The 24,649-nt window shown below is 32.8% G+C and overlaps 1 protein-coding gene across 1 annotated transcript; it reads left to right on the top strand.

The window, feature by feature from the left end:
* Positions 1-413: 413 nt before the first annotated feature.
* On the top strand, positions 414-24,632 carry LOC148276828 (myrosinase 1-like). The gene is made up of 8 exons (XM_088233684.1): positions 414-500; positions 2,352-2,461; positions 9,938-10,245; positions 11,182-11,449; positions 16,778-16,872; positions 18,689-18,997; positions 20,609-20,847; positions 23,531-24,632. Exons 1-8 carry the CDS (start codon positions 445-447, stop codon positions 23,706-23,708), a joined length of 1,563 nt encoding a protein of 520 aa, XP_088089810.1. The 5' UTR covers positions 414-444; the 3' UTR covers positions 23,709-24,632.
* Positions 24,633-24,649: the final 17 nt, after the last annotated feature.

The raw sequence follows: 24,649 nt of genomic DNA on the forward strand, positions 1-24,649 counted from the left end.
TGCCTAGACTTCCATATTTCTTTCACTAAAATGTTTTCCATCTCTGTTGTAATTTGTAATTTGTTAATCTTAATGGACAAACTCAAAATATTGCTTGTAAGATATAATTGTTGTAGTTACTAAAAATATTATTTTAATGACAGTTGATTTTATCATGTAAAAAAAATTAGGTATGGATTGTTTAGAAATCATTGTTTTAGGAAAGAATTTTCATCCAATCTATGGACGGACCGCGCGTGCACTGTACCTATGCAGTTTGGCAATACGCTTACCGGACGAATGATAATAGCTCCAGTTTGCTCATGATATTACGAATTCTACGGAGAGGATCGGCCCTGATGTTGGAATTATCATAACATAACCAATAATAATTACTTACCTTGTATAACAATGCGATGCGCTGGTATTTTCCCGCCATTGCGCATCGGTCAGTTTGTGACCATCATGGCTGCCGGCCACACGTTGTTCATTGGATTGCTTCTGACATTCGCAGCACTAAGGTTACCTACTTATTTACATTTTTAAAAATAATAATAACAAGAGATAGTGAAAACAAAACATGTTCAATAAATAACACGCCAGTTTTAACAGTTATCACTCTCGCATTTCTCACAAGAGTGGTTTAATTTTGAGCATTTAAAAAATATATGGTGAAAATCACCCAAGGGGTAGAACTCAGTCCTTGTCCACAAACATTTGGACTACAACAACACAACAACAACAAACCATCACGTCGTTTCTCTGTAAGGGTAGGCAGAGAGAATAGAGCACCACACCACTCCATCTTTATTTTATTTTATTTTATTTGGGGAACCAACAGTTCTACATATGTATTTATAGTCAACAAACAGATAAAGTGTTTACACTCAGAACTAAAAACAGATTTCCATAAAGTATACAAAGTTTGTAAAGAAAATATATTACATCTTTATATATATAATGCTTCTGTACGTGTGATGTCACTGAACTCCTAAACAGCATAACCGATTTACGTACGGTTTTCAGCGAAATGTAGATCTTTGTTCTGCGGGTCTTTGTAAATATTAAAATCTTCAATCGTATCTTTAATAAAAAAGTTCCTTTATCTGCACCGAGCGGTGCACGGGGCACTCCTTTGGTACTCAAATAGCAGAAAATGTTCAAAAGGGCTATAAAAATGGATAGTGGAGCTAGGTAGAAGTAAAATAGATTGTCTCATTCGCCCAAACCAATATTGAATCAACTGCTCCACAAATGTATAGTTTATGTTCTTTTGCTGTATGTTTTATAATATAAATAATAAAAGTATACATAAATTAAATATAAACATAAATACGTAGTGTTTAAAACTGTCTGAACATTTTGTTGATTATCTCTGTATATTAATTTTTCTTTGTAGATTCTCACATGAAAAAAAAGAGTATATTGTTAAGTGTCCTCGGCACGGTAACCCCAATGAGGTTACATTATTTTTATTATTCATCATTGTTTATAGTGGAAAAAAATGAATAAACAAATGAATTATTTTTCGTCAACCTATGTGAGAATCGAACCCGATGCATTTCGTTTTTTTTGTTATATCGACTAATTATTGTAATTTTATTTCATTTTATCTTTTACAGCGTTACACGTTTCCTTCAACGCTGTTTACTTATTTTATTTATTTAAACATTTTATATATTATACATGTACAGTTTACGAGTGTATGCGGCATATTGTCTTAAGACAATTTCATCCTACCTACCCAAACCGTGTAATTTGAGAAAATCAGTGGTACTCAGATATGAACATATTGTAGGTATATTATAATGTTTTAATTATAAAACAAAACATTGATTTATACATATTTTAGAAATTGACTAAATATAGAAAAAGGGGATACGGTAAACAGGGAAGGAAAGAAAGAGGAAAAGGGAAAGATCAAAATCTTCAGGAAGTGTCATTTAAATCGTGATTTGAATGTGAATAAAGATGGGGGCGTCTCCGACATTAAAAAGTAGATCATTCTACAATCGAGCAGCTGTTACTGTGAAAAAATAGATCTGTGCATGGGTATTGAAAGGGTTCTCTCGTTACTAGACCGAAGAAATATATATAGTTGTTGTAATTTAGTTTTATCAATGTGTGAACTATTTGCGTGGACTTTAGCTTGTGTAAATACTTATATATAACTAGATATTCATTCATTCATAAGAGATAATAATTGATCACAGAACATAACCGGCGTTTACTTAAACCAGTCAATGACAGGTCATAATACTGTTAATGCCTAGACTTCCATATTTCCTTCTCCAAAATGCTCTGTATCTCTGTTGTTATTTGTTGATGTTTGAATTGATTTGAATTAATTAACGTTATAATTATTATTTAAGCGGAAGAACACGTGACGTTGATGGAGCTCGTGTAAGGAACTTTCCAAAAGAATTTTTCTTTGGTGTCTCAACATCATCATATCAAGTGGAAGGGGGTTGGAACGCCACAGGTAAAAAACGAATTTATTTTTGAACAATATTTTGATCAAAAAAAGAGTATTTTAACCAAAAATTGTCCATGTCCAGCATTGAGGTATGTAATTAGAGTAACCATTAGCGTTCAAAATAACATATGTTTCCTCAACCTGCGACCAATTGGCATATTATGTTTGATAAAACGGACTTTAGTCTGTTGCGAGCATTCCCCGGCTACTTTTCTCCTCGCAATTACTAAAATGCCTATATGTACGCTAAGATACTGCACAAATCGATCTAAAAAAGATAGAAAAGGCAATGGTATAACCTTTCCCCCGTAAGCAATTTCTTTTATCTAAATCAATACTTGTTTAAAATAGCTATTTTAATGTTAAAAAAACGATTTATTAATATTTTACCAGTCGTAAGCTATCTCCTGTCTCTATTAGTCTTGCGTATAGTGAAACGATAAACAAATGTGACGCGCATGCAGAAGGGAGCGACATACTAAATAGAACTTACAGTAGGCCGATGTAAACGGACTGTGCTTTTTACTGTACTACTTGTTTTTCTTGTCAAAGTCGGCATGATATGACGTGACAATACTTGCTCTCTCCGCTGGTAATTCCTTTCCTTTGGGGGCGACTTTTTAGCTCAGATTTGTATGGAGTGTTATTTCTATATATTATATCTCAATGGTGTCCAGGCGGATAGAGAATACAGTTATCTGTGTGAAATAGAACCAGAATCCTGGATAACTGCTTTAGAATCTATGGAAACTCAGATAAAAGTCCCTAAAAGGAAATCGAGAGCAGATAAATCCGCCTTTAGTGTATTGGTTGGCGCGCTCGCTACTATGCTTGAGGTCCCGGGTTTGATTTCTGGGAAGGTCGACATTAAATATTGATTAAATGTCGTTCGTGGACGATAATTATTAAATACGATAACAATACTTATTTTTTCTTCTATGCCGTTTTTAAAAACATTTGAAATGAATGTACCTGCTCGATTTCAATTACATTTAAGATCTGCTGGTAATTTCGAAGTTAATTGATTATTAGATCGGCGTTACTAGTTCGAAAAACAGTAAATGGCCAGTAACGTCTATTTTATTTAGTTGAGTAGGATAAATTGGCATATTAACACTAAAAAAGAAAGACGTTTACTAAATTACTAAATAAAAAGATCGGTACTAGCTAGAAAAATCTTTTTATATTTGAATACTCGTGTTCTAAGGCTTCTTTATAACTCATTGGTGCGAAGCAGACTTGAGTGTGGATCTCTGATCTGGGCGCCCCACGAATTGAAGTACTCTGTTATGCTGGAGATGGTTCAGAAGAAATTTCTGAGGTATCTTTACTTAAGGGAGTGCGGATATTATCCGTGGTTGTACCCGTCTGATTTCATACTGGTAATGCTTGGCTACAATAGTTTGGAAAAAAGAAGAAATGCATACTTGCTTATGTATTTTTTCCGATTGATCCGTGGTATTACGATCAACATACGAGAGTATTTTTCTTTATGTTCCTAATGACTACCTTAGACATAGACAGCTTAAGCTGTTTTATCTTCCTGCTTGCAGAACCAACCTGCCGATGGTAATGCCAGTAGGAAGAGCAATGTCTTTACTCAACCATATCTCTTCGGATATTGACATCTTTCATATTAGTGAAAAAAAGTTCAGAGAGGATTGCATTCTTACTCTATAATTGCTGGGTATTTTTTATTTTACCATTTTTGTATATTTAAATTTTAGTGTTCATTTTTTCGTTTAATGTATGCATTGAATTTTTTTGTTATGTACATAAACGTTTTTAAAATAAATAAATTGAAATTGAAATTTAAGTACAACATATTTTGTTGAATTTTTTTTACTAAAAACAAGATGAAAATGTAAATTTTTAATTATATAACGTAAAAATTATTTAAATAAATATATGTATTCCGGTATAAAAAACATAATACATACTGTCACATAATAATATATTTGATTTTTGTATTATTTTTCACACAGCGAATTTTTCAATCTCCGAGTTACAAAATATTTATTATCTCCGTTTTTTGTTTTAAGTAGAAACGTCCACCTTCTTATGACGTTAGTATTATTGAAATTCGGTCAAAATTCAAGAACATCTTGAGTTTTTGGTACTTACAGAAAACTTATTAAGCATTATTTTTATAAGCGTGATTTTATGCCATACTGATTTCAATTAGATATTTACGTGTGTATCTGCTATTATGCCTACGAAAAGAAAGTAGATGATTATTTTTTGATAATATTACTGATAATATTCACCGCACGCGCCTGCCTAATATGTGAAATAATTCGATCCGATGAATATATTCACAACAATAAAGGTTTCAGCTCTGTAACTCCACTAAAATCAACAGATGGAAGAATTGAAGAAATACGGATGTGCTCAAATAGGCAAAATATGGAATGTTTGACAGTGTAAAGTGGCCACTTAAACCAGCCAATGACAAGTTATAAACCCTGTAAATGCCTGGACTTCCATAATTCCTTGTCTTCCCTCTATGCGGCGATAAATTTCAATTTGAACAGAAGAGCCCATGTACATAAATTAAATTACTCTTAATTTCCCATTGTTTGCTTTCGTTATTTCCGATTCTATTACAAATTTTAAATTGAAATTGTCCACGAAATAGATTGCCTAATGATGCGTGGATAATTTTACATTAATCAACAGTTTTTGTGACATTTATTGTCCTTTAAAAGGCACAAAAGTCGACGGCGATGTCACAAGTCACCACGCACCTGACCTTACCTACACATTTTGTACCGTCCGATCACTTTTTCTATCAAATCAAATGATTCAATTATCATGCACAGAACATCTCGATCATATTGTGTATTGTGTTCAAAAACATTTTAGTTTGTAAGTGAAAATTCGATTTTGTTCAGATATAATGCAAAGTTGGTTTTACGAAATGATATTACATTTAAAATAAGTATGCATTGGGTACAGAATATTGTACATAATATGTCTGTATAAAGAACTATAAATTGATATCGTAATGAGTTACAAGGACGTTTTGTGTAACATCTTATTAATAATGTGAATGTGTCGTTTTCGAAATGATAATAAACTTTATCGCAAAAACACCACATTACAAGTCAACTAATTACCAATCAAGAGTTGAATAGTTAGTTCATTCAACTCCACATGTTTGAAATAAATAAGCATTGTTTCAGAAATAATTCGATTTAAATATGCTAAATATTTAGGTTACTGATAATTTGATAAACAAAGACAATAACGAACCATTAACAATCATCTATATTGTCAAATGTAAAATGACGAACTTTGGGGTAATCAAATGTCTAAATCACGAGTAAAAGTAGACGAGTAGGTTCTCTATTTAATCTTCATAAAATATTCATATATAGCTCCAAGAGTGTTTAACGTCTTGGATGAGCATATTAAGTTCTCCAAAACAACGTCTATATTTACCTTGTATAACCGCTGTATAAGATTGCTTCGGTAATAAATATACAATATTGATGCTGTCTTCATTATTATCCATATACGTATGTATTTTATCATTGAATAAACTTAACAGTGATGCATAATTATTTGTAAATATGTATTTTAACTTTATTATTATGTTTATTAAATTACATATTCTACCATATATGTAGTTGTGCTACTATTATTTCTTTATTGTATTATTTTGTATTTACTTTTACTATCAATTAATTGCCGAATTGAATTATAAAATTACTATAAATTATTAATAACATGGGCTATGTATAGCGTGTGAGCTCGCCAATATATGACAGTAAAAATTTTATTGTCTTTGAATTTCCTAGAGTTTTAACCATCGAAAAAAAAAAGAAGATTGCAAATAAAATCAACAGACAATGGAAATTTGATGTGTATTATTTTAATAGATTGTTTATAACAGAAAAATACATAGAGAAATATGCATTTTTTTTTTGTAATAAAAACAGTCTAGTAAATTCGAATAAATAAAAATACGCTTTATATTAACAATATTATATTAAAATGCAAAAATAACATTGAATACTTGAAAAATAAATATTACTGAGTGTTACAAACATAATTAAAAAAACGGATAGCGATTAAAAGTAAAAACTATCTTTAGTTTAATTATTATAGCGATAAATACATAAACATTATAAAACAGGAGTTATACAAATACAAAAATAATATTGTAACCAGGCGGCTACCTACACGGTTAAATTTCGAAACACCACGCAATTTTTTATCTCGGCTACGCTATGTAAAATGAAAAAAAATATTTAAATTAATAATTTCATCACGTCATGAAGTCGCCCCTGGGTAGCGCCTGCTAACGTCAATCAACAAAAACATCCTCGTTTTAATTACAATATTTCGGCTACGCCATAAATCTCTTTTTTTAAATAATTTCTCACGCCACAAAGTCGCCCCTGGGTAGCGCCTGCTAACGTCAATCAACAAAAACATCCTCGTTTTTATAACAGTATTTCGGCTACGCCATGAATTTCTTATAAAAAATGGCAAAACGTCACAAAGCCACTCTCTGAGTGTCGCTACTGACATCATTTACAAAAACATAATTGTTTGTGCTTTTTTCAGGTACGCAACATTTTTTTTAAATACACCTACCTAACCGATAAAATATTATTAGTAATTAAACCAAGGTGTGCTTTAAATGGCCAAATAATATTATTTATTATTAGAATATTATTGACATGTAGTTCAAGCATTGCTGCATTCACGTTGCTTTACTTCTGAGAGCTCAACTGCTATGTTTTTCTATGGTTATGTTAATGTCATCTGTCATGTATTGGCGAGCTCACAGGCTATACTTACGCCAATAACATATTGCCATATATCATCATATAACTTTTCTGCAATCCATTTTTCGACATGTATAAATTTTTATTATTTAAATTTTTATTGTTTAATTTTTTCTATTATTATTTGTATATTATTTTGATTATTTTGTATATTGTTTAATATGATAATAAATGTTTTTGATTTATATATGGAAGAGTCCCGACTCACCACGGAATTTTCTAACAAGTCGGGACATACAAATATAATTGTGCTCTATGATAAAATTGTGTATTTTGTGCATTAAATAAATAAAATAAATAAATAAAGTTTTTAAAAAATTAAGCAGTTGGGAACAAAGTTGACAATTAACATACATCGTGAAGTATTGGGAGCGTAGCCAATGCAATTATTCTTCATACAAAAGTATTCCCGTATTTTTACCTTGGATTATGACACTAGAGCTGTGATTTTTTTTCGCACTGCAGACATTTAATATTTACGTGTCTCTACAGTCTTGATCTTTCGATAAATTGTTTATTATGGGAAGTAAGACCACCCAAAAATCCTTGAAAGTTCCCAGTTTTTCTGCCTTCTTTGGGCGTTTCTCCCACTCCTTGATTATGCAGATGTCTGTTACCCAAATGCTAATTCTGAACTGTTTGATAAGTTGGAACGATTGCAGAATGTTTGTAAATTGTACATCTTTAATCTTCGCAAATTCGGCCACATCCCCGAACACCACACGCAACTACACTGGCTCAGTATCAAACATAGTAACATTTACATTTTATCACTTCTTCACAATATTTTGAATAATTCCACTTCGCCTGTTAATCTGAGAGAGCTCTTCCAACCGCTATTACAACATGGACTACCTCTTCGCTCTAGTAACGAGAGAACACTTTTAATACCCCTTCACCGCTCTAACTTTCTTGCCTCCTCTTTTCCAGTAGTAGCTGCTCAATTGTGGAATAATCTACTAACTAATGTTAGAGACGTCCTTCTTTGTTTACATTTAAATCAAGATTAAAATGTTACTATCTGAATGTTTGAGTTGTTCCTTTCTCCTTCTTCTTTCCTTCCTATCACCTCTCCACCCCTCTCTTCATCGTATAGTGTAATTTTTTTTTATAGTTAATTTTTGTTTTAATTTTTTGTATAGAATTATAAGATTCTGCGAAATTATCTAGAATATGTCCATGCCCTTGTAATTTTCTCAAAATGAACGGTTTGTGTAGGTAGGTTGAAATTGTTTTAAGGCAATATGCCCGCCCTTATGTGTATATAAATTGTATATGTAAATAAAGTGTTAAATAAATGAATAAAATAAAATGTAATTGCTTAGCTTGGGAGGGGGTATGTAGTACCTTTGTTAGCCGGGATAAGTACAAATCTTGAACAACTTACGTCAGTCTGTTTTTAAATTCAATTCATTTGTTTAAAAACTAAAATTTACAATACAAACTTAAATTCAAGACGTACATATTATAAAAAATACAAAAGAGAGGTTTTTTACAAAGTAGTAGGAGAACGCTGCTCCGGAAAACCCTTTCGGATACATGGAACAGATCAACGTCCAGAGCGATGTTGGTCAGCATAGCGGTAGACCTTCCAATTGGCATAACCGTCGGCAGGCTGGTCCTGAATATTCAAATACGAAACAATATACGCTGACGCTGTTTTAGAAAATTATCAGAAACGTATAAACCAATGCTCATTTTAATCTCAGTATTACCAACTATACCACGCAACAATTGATAAAAATGTGTAGTCAAATACACAATCCATCTAGTCTCTAAACTGTTGTAGCCAAACATACCCTGGAGTAACTCCTGTTTGGTTGGTTGGAAGATATTGCTTGAAAAAATAAGCTTAATGTACAGTAGAGTGGGCCAATGATGTACGAATTTTTTTATTTTTTTAGACATCAAAGTCAAGAGGGTCTAAAAAGTTGCATTTTGGATCACATTGAACGTAAAAATTATTTAATAAAATATTCCATACTACTTTTGACCCTCAACCGAGGTTTAAAGTTTATAACTGTCTGAATATTTTGTTAATTATCTATATTATAAAATATTTTTTTTTATAGTAAAGATATAACTTAATCACATTACAAATTCGAACACGTTCTAAAACTACCAAAACGCGAAAAGTTTACACGCCGCCGAACTGATAACGTTGAGCGCCTGGCTAATATTGACGAAAAAAATGGCTCATTAAAACAATGCTACCCATTATTACAAAACAAAGTGCAACACACACCCTTAGATGCTTATTTAATAAAGTTTAATGCACATTATAAAATCTAATTTGACCGAATTTCTTTCTTAAATACGAAATGACAGCCGGTTTAGAGCAAAGAATGACTTTTTCGAAAACTTCAAGCTCTGGGCTGGTATTCCAAACGCTCTCGTGGCTTTATTATTGCGTTTATTTACATACAAAATACACAAGAAAAATTGTATTCTCGTGCAACGAGAGTGGTTCAGAATAGCACCCCTGGTTGAGGGCTAAAAGTAGCATCAAAATTTTTAAAATATTTTTTACATTTCGAGTAATCCAAAAGACAACTTTTTAGACAATTTTTTAGACAACTTTTTGAACAACTTTTTAAACCTTTTCATTTCGAAATTCGGAAAATTAAATTATCGGCCCACCCTAATTTACAATATGAAAAACAACTTACCTTTTTTATTACAGATAAGGGAGAAAATATCTGGGATAATCTTGTCCACACTCAGCCATGGTTGATCAAGGATGGCAGTAGTGGAGACGTATCCAGCGACTCGTACCATCACCATGAGAGAGATGTTGAGATGTTGCATGAACTGGGGGTGGACTTTTATCGCTTCTCTCTATCCTGGTCTAGGCTCTTCCCCTCGGGGTTCACTGCGGAGTACTCCAAAGATGGTCTGGACTATTACAACAACCTTATCAACTCCATGCTGGAGAAGAATATTGTTCCAATGATTGTTCTTCATCACTGGGATCTTCCGCAACCATTGCAGGTAGGACAATATATTGATTGAAATCAAAAAAACCCCTGCGCTAACTGGATAGAATTTTCGTCGTGCAGAAGACATTCTCCAGATACCAGAAAACAGTTTTAAAGACCGTGGGTTTTCCAATCAAAAACAATGATTTTTTGACAATAAATGAGTTACTCTTTTAAAATTTTCAAATTCATATACCAAGATTTTAATTGAATTTAGCTCTACTACTTTCACTGTTTCATTTATTGTATGTTTGACAAATTAAATGGAGGGTCTTTGTCGGATATTGTTGTTCATCTTCATGACTAAATTAGAAACATGAATGGTACCAAAAACTGTATTTACTTCTAACACAATAGCCCATGCCCACTATAGTAATTTTATAAATTTAATAACACCAAATAGAACTATTATTTTATTTTTTTTAACTCCGACACCCTTTATATAAGTCACCAAAATATGAATCATGCATGGTATTAACTGCATCAATTTAATCAAGTAACAGTGAAAGGATTGTTAGTATGTATGTAGGTACTCTCTCTTTAATCCGTGCCTCATGTCTGAGGATGGCGATTACGCCTGACTCCAGGCATGACTCGTCTGTGGACAGTCTCCCTCCACCTGGAACGGTCTTGTGCTCTTCTATAGGCATTCGTCAGTGATGATTCTGATAATTCAGTGACTATGCCGTTCCATCTTGTCGGTTGACGTCCACGCGACCTTGTCCCTTCGACACTTCCCAGGAGAATAGTTTTCTCCAAACTATCAGAGTTCCCTCTGGAAAAATGTCCAAAGAACTGCAGGATTCTTTTCTCGCACATGGATGTTAGTCTACGCAGTCTAGGTAGGTACTACGTTTGACAATTTATACACCAAGGGTTAGTAACTCTGCTTCCCTTTGATGGGAAAGGAATCAATATTTTTCACCGTGCTGATTTCATTACCTTTTAGGCTTTGGGGGGTTGGCCCAACGTTCTCCTCGCTGATTTCTTTGAGCACTATGCTCGAAGGGTATTTGAGATGTTCGGCGATCGTGTGAAGCTGTGGGCCACTTTCAATGAACCAAACATTATGTGCGTTGAAGGATACGGCAATGGACTGCTGGCTCCGATGCTCAACACCTCGGGAATAGCGGACTACATGTGTGGCCATACCGTACTCTTGGCCCATTCTAAAGTGTATCGGATGTATGATAGGGAGTTTCGGAAGAAGCAAAAAGGTAGGGTTAAAAATTTATTTACTTTTATGAGTTTTTTTTTTGGAAAGAATAACCCGCTAAGTCTTTATTTTAGAGGCTTGTCAGCAGGTGGGAAAGGGGAGATATGGAAGGAGGTAGTGAAAAATACACCACAACACCCAGGCCCATTGAGATTTTTTTTACTCAAACCCGCTACGCCAGTTTCACAGTCAGCCGTCTAACCAACTGCGCCATTTTTATTTATTTACTTATTATTACATACTTTTTTAATTAATTAGAAGAATTTTCAATCAATGTACATTAAAACTATACAGTCAATATTTTTTTGAAGCAAAACTGCGAATGAAATACTTAATAATTAACAAAAACGTTTTGTTGATATAAACGAGAATGATGTTTTCACATTAACCTGAAAATTAATAACATATAAAAAAACAAACCATCCTGTTATTTTGAGAAGGCAGAGAAGGTAGAATGCCACACGAGTCCGTCTTAGAATACATACATCGTTTCATTTATTATACATTCATACACCTTAAGCACGCGCGCCAATTTAGACTTTTGACATGTCCGCCTTCAAGTGTTTGTTTCATTTGCCATGTATTTCTCGGTCTTCTTCGTTTTATGCATCCATCAACATTCGCATCGTAAATATTTTAGCCGTTTATTCTATAGTTTCTGTTTTTATGTAGTTTGCTATAAATGGATTATTCTTTAGTTTGAGAGTTTAATGGAATATTCAAAGCACGGAAATCATATAAACGTTATAAAGCTAACCTAACCTTATTCTAACTTTAAATAAAGGTATGATATAACTCAATAATGAGAATCATTACTAGCCTTCGCATCTGTACCCAGAGGTCTCGTAACATGTTTGTAAATATTACGCAATTTGTTTAGGTTGTGAATGATAAGAGCCCTTCTAAAGTTTTTTGCATGTGTGTGTATTTCAAAATTATAAATTCCACACAAACTAAACATGCGTCAAATAATATGCCAACTGTTTAAAGATATTGATTGATTTGGTGTTTATTTTGTAGAACTCCATATTTAAACTTATAATTAGAAATCAAACAGTAATGTCAATAAATACTTACTTTGTTATATTTTCCCCGAAATTCAAATATAAATACCTAAATTCCCCATTACCTATTAAACACTTAGCCTCACCCTTAACCATCGGTTTTTCCCTCAATTATGATTAATGTACATGCTATAGTTCATAAGATTATTTTTATTTTCTACTTAAGTACCTTGAATTATATAACTATATAAGGACATTCAATCCAAATAATCTTCACATTCGTTTGAAAATGCCCTAATAAGGCGAAACAATTGTCACGAAGTTTTTATTTTTATATGTTTATATTTGTAAAAATAAAATAAAGTGTTCAGTAGACTCAAATCAGTGTTTGATTTCTAATTATAAGTTTGTTTAAAGATATGTGGCTAAAATTCGCGTTACTCGAAACATCTATACTTAAAACATTTCCTGGTTGTCATCATCGAGGCCAATATTTGGCCAAATGGCTTGATCTGATTATTTATTAATAATGATATACTATAATTAAATTACTGATATATTATGCATCCAGTCACGGCCATATATTGAAGATCTATTCAGGGCCGTATATCAAAGCCAAAATACATTTACAGAGCTAATATAGAAAACTTCAATTATTCGAATCAATTGGGACCGGACCCCTATCGGATTATCGAAAATTCGGGTAATTAGATATTTTCCTAAAAAAGGGTATGTTTTTTTTTTTTAAAAAAGGAAATATTTTTTTTCTTATGATTTACCCAAATATTTAATTTTGTGGGCCATTTTCAAAGAGTTGTAAATAACTCACTATTAGAAAATGGAACCAAGTTGGGGTAGAGTGGGATTCGAACCACGGACCTTTGGTCCGTGAGTCCGAAATACTAGCCACAGGACCACAACCCAATGATTAATTACTATATGTATGTTGAAAATGAAGATGAATGATTGAAAATAAAAAATAAGCTTACAATTAATTTAATGAAAAGGCAATACTTTTACGCGTTAAGCGTAGTTGCAAGCGCTGTAGATTGGTACAGTATATACGTACAGTACGGCAAATGAAAGTCATCGCTTGCTGAATACAAACAAACCATCCATCACGCCGTTTCTCCATAGGGGTAGGCAGAGAGGATAGAACGCCATATCACTCGGTCTTTGCATACAGACCTCGCTTCCTCTACATTCATACATCTTCTCATGCACGCACGCCGATTATTCCTACTTTTGACATGTCCATCTTCAAGTATTTGATGGAATTGATCGTGCCATGTCTTTCTCGGCCTTCTTCGTTTTCTGCATCCATAAACATTTGCATCGCAGATACTTTTAGCCGTTCTTTCGTTGTCCATTCGCTGTACATGTCCAAACCAACGCAGCACCCCTTTCTTGATTCTGTCAATAATGCATGTCTCAGCCTTACACAGCTCACGGATCTCGATATGTGTGCACCTATCATACATCGTTTTACCACAAATTCACCTGAAGGATCGCATTTCGACAGCATTGAACCTACTTTCATCATCATTTTTCCAATTCCGTAAATCGCTTCCATACATAAGAGTTGGCACTAGAACTCCATTGTGAACTGCTAGTTTAGCCATATTCATATCTCGGTCAAAATAAGCTTTTTGACTGTCATCATCCGTTTTCGGCCAAATCGTTATTTTGCGAATGCCAGTACGTTTCTCTCTTAATTTTTTTTTTCTGAAATTCTGCAAGCAATTGGGATAATCAGCGATTTAGATAGTCCGAATTTGGATAATTGTAGATCAACTGTAATCTGTCACTGACTAGTGAATGCAAAACTACGGTAGGTTTAGTTTAGTTTTCTCATCATCATTCTATTTCCGCACCTAATGGTGCATAGGGCTCTGCATTGGTACACGAATAGCAGCGTTTCTTGATCCTCTTTATTACATGTATGTAAGATGATCAGTCTTACTTACTTTATTCTAGTGTATAAACACCCTTTTGAATAAATATTTAATATTAACTATGTCGGGAATCGAACCTGAGACCTCTTGCATGGTAGGCAAATGCGCTGACCATTACACCACGAGGCCGACAATTTTAGTTTAGTGTGGTATATTTTTTACGCACGATTCATCAAATAAATTTATACGTCAGTAAATTACAACTAGATAATACGATTTAACAACTAGTAAATTAACTCGTGGTGTAATGGTCAGCGCGTTAGCCTGCCATGCAAGCGGTCTCGGGTTCGATTTCCGACATGGTTGATATAAAATAAATATTTAAAAAGGGTGTTTTCATACTAGAATATTTCATAGTTCCTGGACTGGTAACTGAAGCGTAAGACTGATCACCTGACCTTCTTGTAACAAAAATGATAAAGAAACGCTGCGATTGGTGTAACAATGCAGTGCCCTATGCACCATTAGGTGCGGAAAGGGAATGATGATGATGAAATTAACTTAACAAACGTATAAATTCAAACCAACGAACTAAATTCAATAAACACGAATTTAATGCCAAGCTGTCTTGTCCTGTAAATATTCTTCGACTTTGTAAATGCTCTTTCGTAACAACCTGTGCTTGACAAAATCTTTCATTTTTTTTGTTTGCAAAGCCTGAATTTGAAGAGGAACCTTGTTGTAGAATCGTTTGTAGTTTAAGGCAAAAGAATTATTCTTTTTTTGCAGTCTAGTAGCGGGCACAACTAGCACATTATACAGCCATCGCTTTCCTATGGAATAATTGGATGGGGGGAGCTTTTAACAACCATATCTAACAGTTAAAAACTGTTGAAAAACTTATCTTAAAAATGATGCTTCACAAAAATCGCATTTTTCCCCTTTCCAATTGTTCCAAGAAGCTAAACCTTTAAAATAAGACAAATATATTGTTTTCAATATTTAGAATAGATATTTAAGAATCAAAATGTATTTACAAGTAATTTAAATAGATTAAGTCTAAGAAGGAATCGTGTGCTAGAAATAACACATTGTAAAACGAGGCTAGCACAGAGACATGCATATTCTATAGGCCCAAAATTTTTTTATTATTTTTTTACTGATAATATTTCATTTATTTAAATTTAATTATTCATATTTTACTTTTACAAACTATGAACAATAAAAAAATAATGTGACCTCACTGGGGTTACCCGTGCCGAAGACACTTAACAATATACTTTTTTGAAATGTTTTTACCTTTGAGAATAAACAAAGAAGACTAACTTAATAAACAGAGATAATCAACAAAATATTCAGACTGTTTTAAAAATTAGGTATATATGTTCATCTATATTATTTATATTACAAAACGCATAATGAAAATAACAAAAACATAACATAAGCTATACTCTTGTGGAGCAGTAGATTCAATATTGGTTCAATATTAATCCCAAACATTCAAAAATTTCCTTCTTTCAAAAAACACGCACTATCCTGGATTCAAACTAAAGATACTAACTCTTTTTCTATGATATATTTTGTTGCCCTTTAATAATAAGTTTATTTCCTTTTTCAATTACTATAAAATAGAAAAGTACCTTCTTATCTTATATTTGTTTTTTTTTTCACTTTCTTATATTACACCAAGATATTAAACCGGTCTATTTATTATGGGAGCAAAACATTCATAAACATTTCTTGTATACCCACGAACAGGCCATGCCTTTGTGGGATTTAAAAAAAACTGTGGATAAAAAATTAAAAAACTATTATAATAATAAACTAAAATTAAAAAAAATATATCTTTATTTCTCGTGTTAAAACTATGGAAATATTTGTCCCTTTTAAAATCTTCAATATTTTACAGTAGGAACCTGAATATGAATTTTTCAAATATTAGAGAAAGAAGCCTGAAAATCTTTAAAGGGTAATCAATAAAAGCAGGTTTGTAAATGTAACACAGTGTACAAAATATGATGAAGTTACTGAAAATATCGTTAAGGCTTAGTTTTTATTCTATAGCCCTACGGGAAATTGGATACAAAAAATGCTTTCTTACGCGTGGTAAAAATTGGAGCATTAAATTATTTATTATTAATATTTCTTGAAAATGAACAAAAAAAAAACAAACTACTTTGAACGATGTCATTAGTTTAACAAATCAACCAACGATAAGAGAATTAACTAACGGGCCAATCGGAAGAACCAACCGAGAAGAAGCGGAAGTCAACTCGAAACAAAACTTTATAAAATCATAGCGCTGATAATACGATACATAAAAAAAGGCTTAGTTTAATAGTCTAATAACGAATAAAATAATTTTATAATCCACCGAACTTCGTCATTATATTTATTCTGTTGGCCAAAAATAATTGTGAATTTTTTCAGGTATGATTGGAATAATCCTTCACGCTTACTGGTCTGAACCTGTTTCTCAATCCTATGAAGATGTTTCAGCTGCTGAACAGTCGTTTGCATTTAATGTAAGTTTTAAAAATGAGAGATATTTAATAGTTTGGTAATTTGCATGTTCTATTTGGTTACATGCTTTGAAACGTAATACTTAATTATGTGGTTTCAATTCTTCGATGTTTCGGCGGTCGTTGGCCTTTGGTCATCTTATAAAGTGCATACTTTGTGTTTTCTTATCTCGTAGTGACAAAGTGGCATTTTACGAAATGTTTTTATTAGTTTTTGTTAGTTTTAAGCCTTTAGTGGTTGCATATTAGTCACAGTTGTATAGAAAGTAGTATTAGTTAGATTTTTTGGGAACCAGCAGTGGTAATTTGTCACGATTTTGATAAAATGTTTTGAGTAAAGTAGGCAGTACGTGTATTTATTTATTTATTAAGGAAATCAAACAGTCTTTATATAAATACAAGGTACAAAAGAACAATTAAAAAAGTAAGACCAACTACAGATTTCACACTAATTTATTATGAATGCAGGAGGAAAGGGGAAAAATAATTGAATGCTAAAAAAGTAAAAACATGAATATTAAATTAAAAGTAGATAAAAGGGAGAAGACATTGTATAGCTCCAACTCTACTTTCCTCCCTCTCTCTCTGCTTCCATGGACATTTATATTTCTTTGTAAAAATTTACAACCAACAATAATCAATTATATGCAGGTAGTAGATGTACATATGAATAAGTATAAATTAAGAGTTGAAATAAAAAATGAAAATCAAAAGTAAAAGTCAACATAAAAAATAAAAATTTGAAATAAAATTAAAGTTAAAAGTGTAAATTAAAAGTTGAAATTAAAAGTTAAAATTGAAAGTTAAATTAAAAGTCAATGTATACTGGTAAGTATACCGCAAACTAATAAATTATGTTACTCTTTCAATCAGTAGCTGCTGAACGGGGGGAGGGGGGGTAATTTTTTTACTAAATTGGTACATGTGTATTCATAATAATTTTCACACATTTTTTTTTTGTAAAAATACATATGAATATATCTATGTCAAAATAAATTTTTCCAATATGATACACAAATTTTCAAAATAATTATCATAGTGAGTGCACTTTACCTTGGCGCATAAAGTTTCTTAAAAAGGTCTTAATTCGCTTTAGCTTCGAAAAACATATTTCACTCTCAAATGTCGTCATCGTAATTTCACAAATGAAAATAGGCTGAAACTTTTATTGATACGAAGAGATTCATCTGATCAAGGAATTGAAGAAATATGGATGCTCAAACATAGGTAGACTGGTGAATGTTACACAGTGTGTAAAGTGGCCACTTAAACCAGCCAATGACAGGTCATAAGCCTTGTAAATGACTAGACTTCCATATTACCTTCTCTAAAATGTTCTCCATCTCTGTTGTTATTTGTTACACATTATTTTTATTTGTGCTTCATTAAATTAGGTAATAACATCTTAAGAATTTATATAAAAAACTTTTTATAATAGTACATTTTATATCGAAAATTATCAAGAACATTATTAAAAACAAAACAAAAAATATATTTAAAATATTTCAAGGCTTCCATTTCTTTTTATTTCTTCAAGTAACTCATTGTACAGTTTCAACCCTTGTACGAGCATTGTACAGCGAATTTTGAGACCCTGTTTTTCTCCTCATTAGTAAGCTTATGTTTTTTTTTATCTTTGGCTTCTTATGTATGGCATTGTTAATTAAATTTTATTTTATTTTTCATTTGATTTAACACCACAATTATTTTTTTAATAAAAAAATATGTTTTAATTGTTGCTTAACTGCGAGAAAGTCATTTTATTTACGCTGTCTTTCTACATATTGATTTACGTATATATATTTTTTTATGTATCTAGTTCGGGTGGATGACACACCCCATTCTCTCCACCCAGGGCGACTACCCTGCCGTGATGCGAAAGAGGATCGCGTCCCGCAGCTCGCGGCAGAAGTTCTCCAGGAGCCGGCTGCCGGTCTTCGCCCCCCGAGAGGCGCGCGAGCTGGCGGGCAGCGCCGACTTCCTGGGACTCGCGCATTCAGCCAGCCGCCTGGTGCGCGCCCCCCTATCGGCCTTTGTAGTCCCGGAGACACCCTCGTTCTCCGACGACAGAGGAGTGATGGAGTACTTGTATAATAGAAAGAAGTGGCCCTCGACAAAGTGGCTACGGGTAAGTGGAACAATTTTCATTATATTGTTTTACAACAGAGATGGATTTTTTTTTGATAAGTGAGAATAGAAATATTATTCATCCACCTGGGCCTCGATTACGATGAGAAGATAAAGACGTCATACCTTCACCTTGCTGGTATAGTTGAAGATAAATTCTGTCCAGCGATTGCAAGATGCACTACCGACCCCCCTCCCCTTCTAGTTTTGGGTAGGTACATCGATATGAAACAAGGGGAAGCGTATGTCACGGTACACATGTCTACGCACTTAAATGTCATAGCTTCAGTATGCCGTCATTGTTGAAGATAAAATTTTCCCGACCGACGACAAAAATACACTACCGATCCCCCCACTATCAAGTTTTGATGTAAGTACATTGGTTTGTATAGACGAGTCTAGCACCCCTCGATACGTTTATCTACGCATTAAAAGTGACAAAAAATTTGTTCCACCGATCAATTTTTCCTTTAATTACGATTTACTTAAATTTTTTATCGTTTTGAGGTTGGCACCTTTTTTTAAAGCCTATTAAAAATATGAAAGAGAGGTAAGTACATTTTGAAGTCATATTAAATTCTGACAAAACTGTTAGTTTAGGAAACGAGTGGCTAGATGTAAAAAAATATGTCGCTAAATTCTGCCCTATTAACATATAAGAGTATCTAGGCGTAAGAATGTTGCCGCTATGAAAAAACAATTAGTTATTTTATTTTTTTTGTCTTTTTTACTATCTTACGGTATGTACGTATCGAAATGTTAAAAGAACCGGCTTTGTAATCGCCCGGTAGATAAAGACATACGATCGTTAAGCATACTGTAAATGTAATTGTCAAAAGTTATATGAAAATCATGTTCAAGCGAGCATTTCTTACTCGAATTGTGACTTATTGGAGTTTATAATCGCTTTGAAGTGAGCACTTTTTATCACAGAAGCTTATTTAAAATATAAATGCGAACTTTTTTTAATGTTAATGACTTAAGAAACGCCGACTAAATTGTTGCGGTCATTCATTGGTTTGTTCAGATCATATGATGTCGATATGACAAGTAGGTAGAACATACTGAGGAAGATACAGATAGTAAAGAAGTTAAGTATACCGTCTCGATATATACAGATGAAGATAGCGTTCGTAATTGAGGCCCTGGACACAGATGAAGAAGGATCAAAAATACAGTTCTGTGTGTGAAATAAAACCAGAAACCTGGACGAGTATTTTTGAGATCTCAGGTAAAAATTTTGATTAAGGAAATTGATTGGAGATAAGGCTGCCTTTTTGTGTAGGGTCAGCGCGTTTGCCTACTAATCTTGAGGTCCTGGGTTCGATGCCTGGCAGGGAGGACATAAAACATTGATTTTAAAGGTTGTTTAAACTACAATATTTCATTGTTTTTGGACTGGCACCTGAAACGTAGAACTAATTAATCATTTTTGTCTTTTTCTTTCAATAAAAGTAATGCTGTGCCTTTTTTTATATTCATAAGTAGTTATTTTTAGTGTGACAACTTCGATACAAATTTGAAGGAGCAATTCTAATATTGTCTTGGTAAAAAAAATAACCAGTCTTCCTCATTATTATGACTGATAACGAGTTATTTTTTCCTTTTCTAGACGATATCGTCGGGATTTCGGAAGGTCCTGAACTGGATACGCAAAGAGTACAGAGATCCTGAGGTGATTGTCATGGGACCTGGATTCCCTACTGCAGGTGGCCTCAGGGACAAGGACAGGATGTCCCATATGAACCTGTTCCTGAATGCCATAGTGGACGCCATAGAAGATGGTTGTAATGTGAAGGCTTTCTCCACGTGGACTTTGATGGATGGTTTCACGTGGACAACCGGTTACACGTAAGAAAAATTACGTACAATAGATAAAAACTACGTTTATTTATGTAGGACTAATTTTAAATGTTTAAATTTATTTCAACAGAGAGGGAAAGCATTTTTGAGAAGGGAAATAAATTTAAATAAATTTAAATATGAATAACTCCCTAGGGCAAAAATCCAGCCAGTCTGCAAGCATTTGGACATAATCAAACATTGTTATAATTTTAAATAGATCAACAAATCCAAAGGGCTAGGGGAAATTAAAATTGGCCAGACTAGATTAACTTTTAATTGATTTAACCATTATACCCAATAACAAATGCTCACTGGTACAAGCATTACTAATACCCATTCTAGATAAAGCTGATTTTTCCATTACTGCGAGCTGTGAGCAACTCGATAAACTTGAATGACTTTAGAATACATGAATTAGGTATATTTTTAGCCTTAGGAAATATGACCATATTTCTGATTAACCTAGGCCAGTGGTCGGCAAACTCATTAATCAAAAAAACCAAATATCTGCGGTAAAAGAATGAAGATTTGTTTTTGCGAGCCAAATTTATTTTCGCATAAAAAGGTTTCTTCAAAGCCAACGGGCCTTATTATGTGGTAGAAGATTTGTGTATTCTCTTTCTATTTTAACTAAAGTTGACCAATTGTGTTGTCAATTTTGATATCCAATTCCAAAATATTTAATTTCTTCTGGAGATGTCTTCGCACAAAGCTCTTCTTGGAGAATGATGCAACGATAAACAAGTATCTTGTGATGATATAAACAAAACCTTTTATTTTTCCGGTCACACTTATTGTCCCATCTGTTGAAATCGAAACAATTTTATTGAGTGTAAGATGATGTTTCTCTGTCCGTTTAATGAAAGCATTTGCAATATCCTCGCCACTTTTTTGACTTTTCAGTGACAATAATTCTAAAAGGTTGTGTGAGCCGTACTCAAGTGGCTCAAGAGCTAAATGCGGCTCGCGAGCCGCGGTTTGCCAACCACTGACCTAGGCAACTGAAATGGCTCCAAATTAGACAGCGGAGACTATCACTCCCTTTCACTTTTATTATACCTCCGTAAAAATGTCAACGCTTCTTAGTTCATGGTTTCCCTTTTCGTTCTAATTCTCAAAGCAGCCTCTTAATACCCATACACAATTACTCTTTCTTCTCTAACTCATGAAGTGTCCATGCAGCTCGACTATGGAATGATCTCCCACCCACTATCAAAGATGTTTCTACAGTATCTAAGTTGAAATCACGTCTGAAGAAACATCTCCTTTTCCTTCCTTAATATATCCTTCGTTCCTTTTTATTACTTTTTTTCGTTTAGTAATAGTATGGATATCAGATTATTTATACACAAATTCAGTTATTTCTATTTTTTTATATCTTAAGCTTCTTATATTATTTTCTATTCAATACGTTTTGTAACTTAAATGACGAATTTGCCATTTGGCAATAAGCTTAAACACAATTGGCATTATGAACAAAAAGTTCATATAAAGTATAAACATATTTTTTTAAATTGCATAATTATTTATTTAGTAGCAGGCAAACGTACTAACGAGTACATCACGAAGCTGACTAATCTCCACCCGATTTCTATTAGTAGAATTTTTACCTGAGATTAGCAGCTATAAAATTTTGCCTTAAGCTCATTTCATCCTATTGTGAAATTGCACACGGCACTATATAATTTAAATAAAAATAAAGCAAATATAATTTCGATTTTTTTTTTCGTAATTTCTAAAATCACTTTTTGAAAAAAAGGAAGTTTCGTATTTTTTGTTGTTGTTATGATGTTACTTGTTTATTCCTTTAATATTTTATTTCCGACAAAGGCGATTTTATTTACATTTTTTAACATTAATTATGTTAACAAATTACAATAGGGACATAGAACATTTTAGAGCAGGAAATATGGAAGTCTAGGCATTTACAGGGCTTATGATCTGTCGTTGGCTGGTTTAATTGGCCACTTTACACATTGTGTTCACCATTTTGCCTATGTTTAAACATCGATATTTCTCCAATTCTTCAATCTGTTGATTTTAGTGAAGTTTAAGAGCCCTTGAACCCGTATTGTTGCGGAGAGATTAATTTGATTGAATTATTTCACATACTAGGCAACGCCTGAAAACAATTTTCGAACTTCTTCTTAGACCAGTTGGTTTTATTTCAATATTTTGAGATTGTTCAAATGTTTGTAGACAAAAGTTTGTTAATGTTACACTGTGTGTAAAGTGGCTGTTTAAACCAGCCGACGATAGGTCATAAGCCCGGTCCATAAATCCAGTCTTTTGTCTACAAACTTTTGGACAATCTTAAAATGTAATTAATTTTATTGTTAATATTTTTGGGCCATCTGTGTTACTGAAAATTCAAAGAGAGTAATGTCTACCGAGTTGAAATTAAATTACCCATGTACTTTTGAATCCAGATTCATAAAATTGTAAATCTGATATTAAAAAAAAATATATTTTATTGTATTATTTATTTATTCATGAGGGGCAAACGAACATGTGGCCGACATCATCTTCACTTGATTTCTTTTAGCAGAATTTTATCCGAGTGGCTACTAAATAAATAAAAAAAATAATAATAAAAATCAGTACACCCTATTTTTTTCATGCCAGATTTTCACATAATATATGTATACTATTTTGCTATTGCGATTCTGAAATGTTTTTTGGTTTCCAGGAAAAAGTACGGACTGTATGAAGTAGATTTTTCCAGTCCAAATAGAACAAGGACGATTCGCGATTCTGGAAAAATGTATGCGGACATTATCCAAACTAGGTCCCTATTTTACGAGGAGATGCGCTGCTCTGACTGTGACGTGGAACTGACAGATGACTATAACGACGTAGAAACATAGATATAATTTATTAGTATTTATCCAAATAAGCGCCAGATACTGACACCTTCAATAGGGTGGCGAACGTGGAAAAGTGACTCATTAAAAAAAAAAAATTGACGAAGAATAATAAATAGCTTTGAAACTAAATGTAACGTTGGTACAAACGATTAAATAATATCTAAATTGATGTAATTAAATTGAAATAAAATTCTATAGTGGTAATAGATTTTTTAACTGAATTTAACTAAAGAAGTTTTTGCTAATATTCGTGTAATTACAATACGGTCATTTCAAGGGGAAGAATAACAATATCCGACACAGGTGAGACCCTTCACACAATTTCCCAAAACTCACAGTGAAGGGGGCAATGGAAGCAGAAAATTTATATTAAATTTTAATTGTGGTTTGCGAAACAGATATTTTAAAAAAGAAACAGGTTACAAAAAAAGTTGATTTGGTTTGAACGAAATCAAGAGGAACCCGGTTTTTAAGTATACGAAGAGAGTGTTTTCACTGGTTGAATAAAACTAATATCATGTTTATTTAATATATAATTTATAACATGTAGAAGTGACTTATTAAAAATTACATTAAAACCGTAGCCAGCATTGAAAATTGACGGCAAAAGTTTTTGCAAAAATATAATGAAGTAAAACATACACATGGATTTTTACACATGGCGTATTTCATTTTGTGTCACTTTTCAATAAATTCTGCAAAAAATAATCTGTGAGAGCCACCAGGGTACTAAAAAAACGCACTAAAAAAACGACCGCCATTTATTTTATCAACCCTTTTAGTCCTGAATTATTTCCTGTGATAAAAATTCTGTATTTATTACAATCGGCTTTGATTTATTGATAAAAAAATAATTTTGGAAAGATTCGCAATTAAAAAATGTGCGTTTATTAATACAAGCGCTTTTAAATCGAGCAATATGTTTTTCTTTGTTTTAATAA

Source organism: Micrasema longulum, unplaced genomic scaffold, assembly GCF_059751315.1.
Source record: "Micrasema longulum isolate JH-2025_06_02 unplaced genomic scaffold, ASM5975131v1 h1tg001139l, whole genome shotgun sequence".
Taxonomy (NCBI): domain Eukaryota; kingdom Metazoa; phylum Arthropoda; class Insecta; order Trichoptera; family Brachycentridae; genus Micrasema; species Micrasema longulum.

Excerpts from the sequence above, each read along its gene's own strand:
- LOC148276828 (XM_088233684.1), top strand. The coding sequence starts at position 445 with ATGGCTGCCGGCCACACGTTGTTCATTGGATTGCTTCTGACATTCGCA. Across the intron at positions 501-2,351 it reads CTGACATTCGCAGCACTAAG|CGGAAGAACACGTGACGTTG; the intron begins GTTACCTACTTA and ends TTATTATTTAAG. Across the intron at positions 20,848-23,530 it reads ACGTGGACAACCGGTTACAC|GAAAAAGTACGGACTGTATG; the intron begins GTAAGAAAAATT and ends TTTGGTTTCCAG.